The sequence below is a fragment of the Gopherus flavomarginatus genome, chromosome 4 (genome assembly GCF_025201925.1).
Source record: "Gopherus flavomarginatus isolate rGopFla2 chromosome 4, rGopFla2.mat.asm, whole genome shotgun sequence".
Lineage (NCBI taxonomy): Eukaryota > Metazoa > Chordata > Testudines > Testudinidae > Gopherus > Gopherus flavomarginatus.
This window is the reverse complement of record NC_066620.1, coordinates 100,781,493-100,793,983: the sequence shown is the minus strand read 5'-3', so window position 1 is coordinate 100,793,983 and position 12,491 is coordinate 100,781,493. Positions and strand designations below refer to the sequence as shown.

General features: G+C 41.4%; 1 protein-coding gene across 14 annotated transcripts in view; it reads right to left on the bottom strand.

Annotated features, from left to right (window-relative positions):
- The window catches only part of SYNE1 (spectrin repeat containing nuclear envelope protein 1), a 492,410-nt gene that overhangs the window by 371,763 nt on the left and 108,156 nt on the right, over positions 1–12,491 (bottom strand). For 10 of the 14 annotated variants that reach the window (XM_050949357.1, XM_050949367.1, XM_050949355.1 and 7 more), the window contains 4 exons: positions 11,626–11,721; positions 8,167–8,250; positions 3,572–3,592; positions 3,051–3,143 (listed from right to left, as the gene is read on the bottom strand). In XM_050949357.1, the coding sequence (XP_050805314.1) occupies positions 3,051–3,143; positions 3,572–3,592; positions 8,167–8,250; positions 11,626–11,721 (294 nt within the window). The remainder of the gene's footprint in view (positions 1–3,050; positions 3,144–3,571; positions 3,593–8,166; positions 8,251–11,625; positions 11,722–12,491) is intronic. The other 4 variants (XM_050949360.1, XM_050949369.1, XM_050949359.1 and 1 more) reach the window with 1 other exon arrangement.

Sequence of the window (12,491 nt, the reverse complement as noted above, 5' to 3'; positions counted from 1 at the left end):
ATTGTTTTTTTTTTATTCCTCCGGCATTTGTTCATAAAAGATGTCATTTTATTAAACAAGTTGTAAGTGTATTTCACCAACAGAGCAGAATAGTTTGCTATGTGAAATTGCAGTGAGGCCGAGGAATAGGCTTTGCATTTAGAGAGGTCAAGTCTTTTCCAGTCTAACTGGATAGTTATTGGCTAGTTCTGTTTTCCCCTTTGGTTTACTGCCTCTACGACCAGTGAATCTGGAGCCGGCTGAGTAAATAAGAACTCAGCCCCTTTCCTCGGTACATAATATTTTCTGTCCAAGCATTTACAGGAGGGTGGGACAGTGACAGGTGTCTGCCATATTATCTTTGCAGGATCCATTATAGCAGCATTGATGGGCAGAGCTATGTTTGCTGATGGGGATGCCTGCAGGATGTTAGTAAGTTTGTGCTGGGTCTCTGCTAGACAGATGTCCAGGGATTCTGCAACTCTTTTGAATTAGTCCTGGAGAGACCTGAAGTCATCTCCTGTGGTGGGAGGCGGTGGCATAATTGTTTCATCTGGAGATGAGGATGAAATATGGGTGGGTGGCAGTGTGCCGCCTTCAGGGGTCTCTTCCGGCTCCTCTCCCTCTTCCTCCTGGGCCTCTGATGGTGGTGGACTCGTGGGTGAAGGGGACCAGGTGGCCTTGATGCTGGTAGGTTGGGGGTGTTAAGATTCTGGGCTCTGTAGACTGCCCATGAGTCCCAGTATGGCCAATTGGGGGGCATAACAACAGACAGTGGCATCCCTGGTTGTGCCTGCTAGCTTTGCCCTTGCATAGGTGGTTGTTGGTGAGAGGGTCCCGGTTTCGGGGAGGAATGACAAGGGGGCTGTAAGACCTGATTCATCCTCTTCATCCTGATCACTAGATAGTGGACATGCAAATCCACTAGGAGTGCCTATTCGGCTCGGTGCTTGTCTAACTGGGGTACCGTCGGTGCTGAACAAAGGAGTCCCCAGCATGGAGATGACTAGAAGGTCCGTGTGCCTCCTGAATTGGCACGGTACCAGGAAGCTCGGTGTTGGGGATGGGAGTACACTCTAACTTGCTGTTGATGTCAGAACTGTCAGTACCGCAGACTTGCTATGCTGCGTGGGTACCGAGGATGACCTCATTGCAGTACTTGGCGCTGAGGATTTCCTTGGCTCCGCCGGTGCCAAGGTAGATGTTTTATTCTTATGGTGCATGCCTGAGAGAGAGCTTACCTATGCTGGGTCTTTAGCGCCACGGGATGTCTCCCTACTGAATGTTCCCAGTGCCTCGCAGTACGACGGTTTTGGGGCTGTTGATACCGGGGCAGATTTTCCACCCAGAGATGACATTCTTTTGGCCAAACCTCTCTGTGGGGATGTATGGGTCCGCTTTTTTGAATCCATTTTGGAAGCAAGCTCCTTGGTAACAGGCTTAGAGATAGAACCCCTGTCAGAGGCTGCCGATGGTGATCATTGGCTCGGAGGCATTCTGGTCTCAGTGTTGGAGGCTGGTCTGAGGGATTTTTCCATCCTTAACAGTTTAAGTTGGAGATCCCTCCTTTTTGTGTCCTAGCAGCTGACTTTTTACAATGCGGACACTTCTAGGCAATATGAGTCTCGCCAAGGCAGCGAATTCACTGAGCGTGGCCATCCAATACAGGAATGGAGAGTCTGCAGGTTAGGCAGCATTTGAAACCAGGAGAGCTGGCATGCCTAAGGGAAGGAGATGAGTCCCACACTTAGCTGCTGTTATTTAAAGTGGGGCCTGCTGGAGGCGAGGTGAAAGAAAGAAACTATAAAGAAAATGAAAGGAAAGGGTAGCTATTTACAATTTGAGAGAGGTACTGCTGGCGGTCCAACTCAAGCCAAAGGCAGTAGAGAAGGAACTGAGGGATGGTTGGCTGTGCACGCTAAGTGGCTGCTCGGACAACCGAGGCACTGCTACTACAAATCTCCGACTGCAAGCGCAGGGCGCCAAGATACCTAAAGTGGAGCACCCTCAGGGACACTCCTTGAAAAAGAACCAGAGTTTGTTTCTGGCTGCATTTGCTTTATCTGGGTTTACAGGGAGAGGGAGGGTCTAAGAACCTTACCATGAGATAAGCTAACATGGACCAGGTAGGGAGAGGGCTAAGGAAGAAGCAGAAATGAACTGAAAACAAGCCATACGTGGCTGCTGTATACAGAATTACTGGATTGTAACTCAGAGCAGTGGGTGGGGCCAGGCTCCCCTACTGGCCTCAATAGTCTCAACCACAAGAAGGGGGCAGGGCTTATTTGAGAGTCTGAACAAAGGGCTGGATTTAAAGAGACCAGAGCCAGGGACTTAATAGGACTGCTCATTTAGTAGCTCTTTACTATTGTGGTAGGGATTCATTTGGATTTTGTGGCCCAGTCAAAGGGCCAAGCCACAGAAGATCCCAAAAAGTCAGCCAGCAACCTACAGGGGGTGCCAGGAGCAGGAAAAGGCATGCAGTACCACACCCAGCTACAAGAAAGTGCTCAGAAGGTGAGTGCCTCATTACACACAGGATCAAACTTTGTCCTTGAAAATATCTGCAGCTCCCAATGAAATAAGTAGGTGTCACACATGTATATGTGAGGCCAGACTTCAGCCATTAAATAGTAAACTCTGTTTACATATTGAATGTCCTGCACTTGAAAACTTGGTACATTCGCTAGCAGGCTCTATCAGTATAAATAAGGAATACAGTGATTGATGGTGCTTGTTTACAACTAGTCCTTTTTATTTACTTGGTTTTTTAGATAGATAGATAGATAGATAGTTTGCTTTCTTCAGGAAAAGAAGTGGGAGTGTATGCCAATAATCACTTGGCATCATTTTAAAGGTACATTCCTGAGCCTCAATCCTGTAAAAAATTACACATGTTTAACTTTATATATAGTGAATAGTCCCATCCTCATACATACATTGGGCCAGATCCTCAGGTGGTGTAAACTGGCATAGCTTTATTGAAGTCACTGGAGCTACACCAACTTATGTCAGGTGAGGATCTGGCCCATTACTTCAAAAATAATAGTCAAATGTAGAAAATGCAATACCTGAAAATATAAAATTATGGTCCACATCAAGCCAAGTACAATAGAAGGCCTACCATCGGCAATATCAGTTGAATTGATGTTGACTAGCTTAATCTGTTTAGAAAAGAAAATACATATTATCACATACAGGAGAGAGTGACAATTATTACATTGATTCTGAATGGGTTTGGTGTGTAACAAATTTATGCAAAAATAGTTTTTTTCTTCAAAAATTCAGTGCAGTGACCAGAACTTCAGTTAATATATTGCACAGCTATAGTAATGCCTTAAAATGGAGCAAGATAACAAACAGAAGTATAACAAAATGAATATATTTTTCAGTTTGTGATTGAACATGATATATCATAAAATCATAGAAATTACATGCAAAAACTAATCTAAACTACCACTTTGGCCAATACTGGATTGTTCCATTAATATATTCAACTTCAAATGGAAAAAATATACCACTTAATTTATACTTTTTGTACTTATGCAAGTTTGTTATAGGGTTAAAAATTCCAGAAAATCTTTGTACCAACCGGTGATCCTCTGTACACGGACTAGCATGAAAAGCAAAGGGGAAACAGTGATATATAAAATCAGCTTAATGTGATACATTAATTCATTTTACTGGTAATTAAATTCTGGAATGAAAAAGAAAGCACGGCTATAACAAGACAATGCATAGAATCCACAGTATTCCATTCTTGCACTCACTTGCTGTTATCTCAAATTACTCATTTAGCTATGAACAAGCTGTTCTTGCCATATTTTGTATGAAGATGATCAGTGAAAAAGAGAAGAAGGGAACAGGAAATAAATGGGGAGCCAGAAAAGAATAAACAGACGTTGAAAAGAAAAGATGAGATATGTGTCTAGGAGAGATCCTTTCATGCAAGTGTTGTAAAGGACTTTAACCACATTAAGATTAACTATATCTCTAGTGAAGTTGGCATTATTATGCATCTTTTAAAATAGGTAAATAGATGCACAGAGAAGAATGAATGACTTTCCAAAGTCATGCAGTAAATCAATCACAAAGACAAGAACAGATTCTAGGATCAGAATCCGACTCAGGGCTGGTCTACACTACCATGGTAAATTGATCCAAGTTATGCTACTTCAGTTATGTAAATAACATAACTGTGAAGTCAACATAGCTTAGGTCGATATACCACTGTGTCTACATCGCGCTGTGTCGACAGGTGATGCTCTCCCATTGACTTCCCTTACTTTTCTTGGGGAGGTGAAGTACACAAATCGATGGGAAAGTGTTCTCCCATAGACTTGGCAGGTCTTCATCAGACCTGCTAAATTGACACCTGTTGCATCGATTGCAGCAGTGCTGATCTACCGGTAAGTATAGACATGACCTCAGGGTCCTACACTAACCGCTAGACACATGCTCACCAAAAATAACATCAAAAGACAAAACTCAGTAAAGAAGAGGTTGAATATACAATAGACTGTAGAACCAAAGAAAATGTAACAGCAAAACAGAAAGCCATGAAACAGAATAAGAGAGAATATCCACAGAATTAGCATTAAAAAACAAAGAAAAATACATAGTGGGTCTGATTCTTCTGTCAGCTGCATTGATGCAAATCAGGAATAACTTTTCTGAAGTCAATGTTACATTTGTGTAAAACTAGTAAATTTCAACTTTTTTTCTTCTCTTTCACATTGGATTTTTGATATATTAGGTTTCTATTGAAAGTTTTCAAAAACAAACACAGACAATTGGAAAAACTATGTATCTTAAGATAAAGCACCACCTCCCAATACATCATCCTGCTAAGAAATTCAGGAGAACCTCCTTTTGTTTAAAGAACCAAATATCTATGCATCAGGGCTTAAATTCTCATAGAGTATTTCCCAGCGCCCCCTACATCCCACCTTCCAACATGTTATGAAAACTTCAGAGGGGTTAAAAATATTTACCAGACCTCCACTCCAGACAGCTCCGGCTGAATTTCAGGTCTGCCATGCACTTCCAAAATATATTAATGAATAAATTAATTAATTTAATGTCAATGTTCTGTATCCTCAGGCAGACAGCTCCTCCTTTTTTCTGTAAAAAGCATTAGTACTGCCAGTCACCACCAATAATTTTTAAAACACTCCTTGGGTGAACCCAGTCACTGTGTTATCTCTGACCAAGAACTCCCAAGGTGTTCATGTTATGCAGGTATGTTTGTGAGAGGAAGATGGGGATGAGGGTGGAGGTCGGCGGAAGAACCTTCAAATGTTGGTTAATACTAAGAGGGCAGGAGACTAATTTCATGTGACCTTTAACCACAGGAGAAAGGAAATGACCTTTGACCCAGTAACAGAAGAGTAACAGAAGCTTCTATAACAGGGGTGGGCAAACTACAGCCCATGGGCCAAATACAGCCCACCAGACATTTTAAGCTGGCCTTCGAGCTCCCATTGGGGAATAGGGTCTGGGGCTTGCCCAGCTCCGGCACTCCAATCAGGAAGCAGGGTCGGGAGCCGCTCCACATGGCTCCAAGTAGCAACCACATGGCTCTGTTCTGGCGCTTCAGCTAGGGAGCAGAGTCAGGGGCCACTCCACGTGGCTCCCAGAAGCCGTGACATGGCCCCCCTCCAGCTCGTATGCACTCCAATGGCCCCCTCTGACACTCCAATAGGAGCTGCAGGGACGATGCCAGCGGACATGGCAGCATGCAGAGCTGCCTGGCCACGCCTCCACGTAGGAGCCAGAAAAGGGACATGCTGTTGCTTCTGGGAGCCACTTGAGGTAAGTGCCGCCCAGAGTCTGCACCCCTGAGCCTCTCCACATGCCCCAACCCACTGCCCCAGCCCTGATCCACCTCCCCCCCAAACCTCTCCATCCCAGCCCAGAGCACCCTCCTGCACTCCAAACCCCCAGAGCCCATACCCCAACTGGAGCTTGCGTCGCTTCCTGCACCCCAACCCCAATTTTGTGAACATTCACAACCTGCCATACAGTTTACATTCCCAGATGTGGCAAAAAGTTTGCCCATCCTTGTGCTATAACATTTAAAGCAAAGAATCAAGGTTTGTTTGGCAAAACTTCCGTGTAGGGTTGTACAGCTAACTCCCTCCTCTCTTAAAATCCCACAGAAACTCTGAATAGAGCCCTAGAGGAGAATTCCCCACAAGATATTTTGATAATCCACTCCACAGAAATCTGGTATAAGTCTCCTGAGGAAACTAGGATTCTGTATTTCTTCTACTGGTTAACAAGGATAAGTTACTATATATAGCCTAGCTCAAAAATATATATATTTGGGGGCTCATCCCTCAAAGCTGCCTCAAGCCCCAACAAATCTTCATTTCCTCTAGAAAGTGAAGCTTTCATAACAGATCCCACAGATAAAAAGACTGACAGGGCTCTCAAAAAAGCTTTTGATTAGGCAACTGCTCATATGAACATATCCTTTCAAGTACTGTATTTTCTCTGGCTTGTACCCTATTAAAGTTGATTGAGGAATTAGAAAGGAAATCTTCCAGGTCCACGGCAAAACCCAGTTTTGTCCAAAAAGATATTAGGTTAGTGCCAATTCGTTTTCAGATTTTTGCAAAATGCAGTACATGACTCACTCAATTCTACCTCCGAATATATGAAAATGGGAAGCAATGCTGTAGCTCAAAGGGAACTTTGGGTGAATCCCTAGTCCCAGCCTTATCATAGGAATATAAAATATTAGCTTCATTTTTAAAGACATCCCTGTGGTATTTGTAGAATCACTGGATAAATTCATAAAACTTATCTGACAAAACCTTCGCTACCCCAACCGAGACCAACGACAACATTCAACAACAGAGCGTAAGATGGATCTCGGGGCTCCTCCAAGAGATGGTCCAGCATTCCTTCTGTACAGAAGGAGAGTTTTTTGATGAAATGGTGGAAATCACATGAGATTGCTTTAGGTTATGTAATGTGGCCTCCACCAAAGATTATGCAGGACTCTCTGAGAGAAGGAAAATAGCTATGTCTTTCTTTTTGCACCCTGGGTTCTCTCTTCCCCTGGTCCTAGTCATTTTTTTGGCACCACCAGTCTGAGCAGGCAAGGCAGCCCTCACTGTATTTGAGCACAAAGTTCTCAGGGTGAATGGCTGCTGTAGCTCAGTTTGTATTAACAAACTTCACTAGGTCAGCTGAAGCAAAATTTTGTTTTGGGAATACTTTTGTCTTTTCTTGAAATCTACCATTCCCACCCATGACTGAGCCAAAAAAAACAAAACAAAAAACAACCTGAGGTGGATTTATTTCTACAGGGAGCTGCTATGACAGTCTCTTGTGTAGCAGAAAAGTAATTAGGTCAGAGATACCATAGTGTGAGATGGAAGCAAAATGTGCCAAAAATCACTGATGGCTGCTGGTTCATAGGTTTAATCTCTCTTATCACTATGCTATCAGATGCAATCTGGTGTTGCAGAAATTTAAAAAAAAGCCAAATGTAAAAAGGAACTAAAGACATCTAAGCTAATAAAAAAGATAAATGTAAGTCAATAAAGACAGCAGGAGGAGGAGATCCAGGAATATATGCAGAAGTAGGATTACTTTATTTGGCATTCATACCAAGAACATTCTGAATTTTATTTATTGTGTTTTGTTTCATTTCTGGTACTAAAATGGCAACAGTTCGATTTCTCCAGAATCAGGCAGGATCTTGGCCTGAATGCCAGTCAGAGAAATAATGACCAGAATGTTTTCAAGTTCTCACATCTATTCTTTTTGGGAATTTATTTTTGCAAATATCATTTAATTAAGTTTGGGGATGTGTTCTAATTGCAGATGAGCTGTTTACCCCAAATGTATCAACAGGTAGGGCAGCTTTTTATTCATAATGGGATCTAAGAAAATTAACTGAAGAACACATAATAATTGAGGAGTCCATTAATAGTTGCTCAATGTCCAAAAGAGAAAAGTTGCACCAAAAATATCATATCTTGGCAGTTGATATTTGGATTTCATTCTATCATACCTTTATAGCAGACCTATGTACAGCACATAGATACTTAGGATTCTGTGTAGCCCAGACTCTTCAAGATTACAGCAATTAGTTGAAGCTAGAATATGGACTTCAGGAAAGAACAACTGGGGAAAACAAAATGGTGCTGACAGAATGTTAATTAAACTTACCCGCCTTCCTTCTAGAAACTTAAGGGCAGAGCCAATATTAGCCACCCAATGGATTCTCTTCAGATGACGTCCCTGCTCGCAGGGCTTAAAGAAAGATCAGTGCAAATTACAATCAGATTTATACCAACGTTCTTACAAAGTGACGGCCATGTCATTATAAAAGCACATGTACATGTGCAGTGACCTGACTGATATGTTAAAATATTGTTGAATGCACTCAGATTGGGATTTTTGTATATGCAAATAGATATATAGCAAATATAATAATAGATATGAATATTGAAGGTGAATTTTACAGCTTTGCTTAAATTTTAGATCTATGTATTGCAATCCAAAAGTATAATCAAGTTCTATTTAGTTAACAACCTCACAACACAAGCTAGTCAAAAACAATATTCACTAATTTCTCTATTCTTTACTATATTTTTTTCTAAATGTATAAATGCAGAAGATTCACAGAAGTTTAAATAACAAATCACAATTCTTATAATACTAATAGCTACTTTTCTTCCCAATAATGCTTATGTATTTAAGCAGATTTTGTTTTTTGGACACATAAGTAAGGGAAGTGAACATGCCATCTCCAAAGTATTGTTTACAAAGTGAATGATAATGGTGGTTATTACTACAAAAATTCAATTTGAAGTAGATCTTTTCACTTTTTCCAGGAGAACGCTATCAAATATGGTTCACGGCCTTTCTGAGGCCAGCAAACTATCATGAGTCCTTTCTGAACAGGGGGTTTTCTCCAACGGGGAGACATACAAGTCTCTGAATGTAATCAAGACACAAACACCCTGTAAATCCTAAACTTTTAAAATTTGAAAGTGAACATTAACATTTACATCTAATCATCCTGTGATACATTATTCCATCAAGATAGATAGAGAATGGTTGTATCATTCTCAAGAAATCTCTTCAGTAAATTTTAAAATCAAAGTGTAGTCTAGACAGGTTTTAAGATCATGTAAATATCATATCTGAAAAATGGATCTCTGAGACCCAGTCCCATAGGTTTCCCCTATCTTGAACAAGTCATTCTACAGAATGCACCTAATAGGCAATCCACATTTTGGTATCACTGGATCATTAACTATTTCCATTTTCATTCCTATTCAGAAAATCATAAAGTACTTTAACAAAGTTCTGCTATGGATCCTGAAATTCCCCCTGCAATTTCAGTGGGTTCTAATAATCTTCCCTTCCTGTCTTAAACTGTAGTGTATTGTTGCTGTGCACTGTAAAACACCAACTATGTTCCACCCCAGCAGTGGCTGTATTTCCATAGATGGTAATCCTAATACTTATATATACATTATAAAACACTCTGGGATCATACTGGATGAAAAGTCCTTTTCAACCTGTAAATTATCTATTATTATTCTTTTGCCTATCCTTTCAGTAAACCTGATAAAGTGTCTTTTTAAAACTCCAGTCATTTTTCTGGGTCACGTTGCCTCTTTTCTTTCAATAGTGTATTTATGTTGGCTTCGATATAATGAATTTCAGTGTCACTATTGACTACGGTAAAGTTCCTTCCTTGGATCATGAATAACATGGTACCACAAGGGGGAGACTTCCCTTCTTAGAAAAGCATAGAACAGAGTAAAAAAACTAGTGCAGTTCAACACAGCAGAAATCCTAGTAACCCTTCAGAACACATAACTCAAATTAAGCAATCTTCATTGAAGTGAAGTATCCTTAAGCATGCTTACTATCAGACTTGCAAGTAGTTTAAATGACTTTAAAGCTGTTATAATCTAGTGGAGGTTGCCATCTGGAATCAAAATGCCTCCCTATATTTTATGGAAGCAGATGATAGCTAGATACAACTAAAGAATAATGGCTGAAAATTGGCATTTAGACAGTGACTTGAGTAGGGGGCAGAGTGAAACTCCTGAGCCCTAGAGTGAGTTCGGGGAAGGATTCTATCTCTATCCTTTAGGGGCTTGCAATCTGATCCCTGGGCTGGTTTGGAAGAGGCTGGAACTCCTAACGGATAACCCTACTCACCACTGCTGACCCACATAGGGCCAAGTTGGCCTCAGAATTAAAGACTGATTCGCCCTGACATTTCATCTCAGGAGGTATGCTGCCTGGCAGGGGCACATATCCGAGATGTTATGGAGGCATTCTCGAGGATTATCCAGCCCTCTGACTACTACCCCATACTACTCATCCATTTGGGCACAAATGATACTGCAAGGTGTGACACTGAGCGGATCAAGAGTGACTACAGGGCTCTGGGAGTATGAGTGAAGGATTCAGTAATAAAAATAATGTACCGTTGTCTCTATACTTTATTGGACCTAAACAGAATAGAAACACAAATAAGGCGCTTTGCATGTTCTTGTCGTTTATTGTTGTTTCTTTTGCTTTTTTGGTTGCCTTTTTTTTTTAAATAAAGACTTGCTAGCTAGTAAGTCTACTAGCTAACTGGGAGGCCCTCAAAAGTGACATTAACAAACATACAAATATCATTTTTCACAGCAGACTTACTCAGTCCCAGCAAGTCAGGAGACAAATTAAGCCCTGGATGAGGAGGTGGGTTGGGAGGCAGCAGAGGTTAGGGGCAATGGGGGGGATGGATGGCAGACTGGGGGGATAGTGGGGGCCAGGGACGATGTGTGTAGGGGGTGAAGCTGGGACTGGCACCTGAAGCCAGAGTCCACTGCCAGGCACCTACAGCCCACCGACCCGCAGCTGGGAGTATGGAGCCCACTGACCCAGTGCTGAAGCCAGAAGCCCAAGTCCTACTGCCTCCAGGAAGGAGAGGAATTCACACAGGCTGCCTGCTCCTCTGGTGTTTGTGGCTCCAAAGGGGGGTGGCGCCAGAAGGGGAGCTACTGCTTTGCCCATCTCGTCCCCCTCCTATCACTGCCCAGGAGCCTGTGGCCTCAAGAACAGCCCCTGGTGGCCGGTGGCCACACTTGAGAAACGCTGCTCTAGCTAATATTAACTACTCACCACTCTCATAAAGAAATGAATAAACTAAACAAGTAAGATAGCCACTATTTCTGTGAGATGTACAGAAAGTGTTGTGTGCTCTTATTTTCCCTCTACTGGCTCTAATGATTTGTGATTTTTGTCAACTTCAGATCCTGATGATGCTGGTGCACAAACACAACAAAAATAATGTTGTGTTTTAATGTTAAGCTCCAGTGAAACACATACACACTGATAGCAACAGACACTGTGTGCATATTTTCAGGATATCACAAACAGGGAGTAAAACAAAAAATGTCAGTCTATAATAAAGTTTGCCCTATACCTTAACCCGGCAGACCACACAGCTAATATACCTGTTTTATGATGTAATACATAGGCACCTGTTGTCTTTCATGTATTACAATGTAAAAAAAATGAAAAACAAAAACCAGAAAATTATTTAATTATAATAATCAACTTAGAAGTTCAGAGAGCCATCTTATCTCAGTTCAAATGGAAATAAATCCTTACCAGTTTCTGACCAGAAAGAACCTCCAAAAGAGCAAGTAGCATAACTCCATCTTTGATATCTTCAAATAGATCATTGACCACCAAGGGGGGATTGCGCTGAAAGGTGAAAAGAAATCAGATATCAGAACTACCAATACTACTACTTCATTAAAATAGAAAGGGATAGAAAATTAATCTGGTCTTTGTCAGCAATGGTTTAATGGGACAGTTACCATTTGGCATTGCTGGCTCTGGAATGTAATACTAGATGCATTCATATCATATTGGAAGGACCTGAAATAAATCTACTACCCTGCACAATGAAGGCATGGAATGTTGAACATATAGGGCCAGATCCCCAGTTGATGTAAATCAGCATACCTCCATTGACTAGCCATAAGATCCAGGTAAAAATGACAAGAGGGACAGAGAGTGAAAGGTAGCTATATTCTGCATTAGTGAGATAGGCAGCTGCCAAGTTATTCCCACCAACTAGCAGCATTAAGGTCAAAGAGAGGAGTGTATAGTTACATGTTCAATTTTCATGCTCAGGATCACACTTCAGTTTAAGTCTGTTTATGCACGCTAATTTGCCCTCTCACAATTAGTCCTGTTTTTGATTCTGTGTTCTTGAGAGGAAGGGAACATTCAAACAATAGGCTTAGAAGCTCCATATGAAGGACTATGTCTACTTTTTAATCTTATTAATAATGCCCATGGATAGCTTCCACATCCACTTGCAATGAACACATAGACTTGCAGGATACAAAGTTATTATACAAATGTGCAATGTAAAAAATAATATAGTGGCACCTTAAATATTCTTAAACTTTAAGCCCACATCACTGAACCCTTTACCTAACGTCCTGGCTTTAAGTGAATGTTTA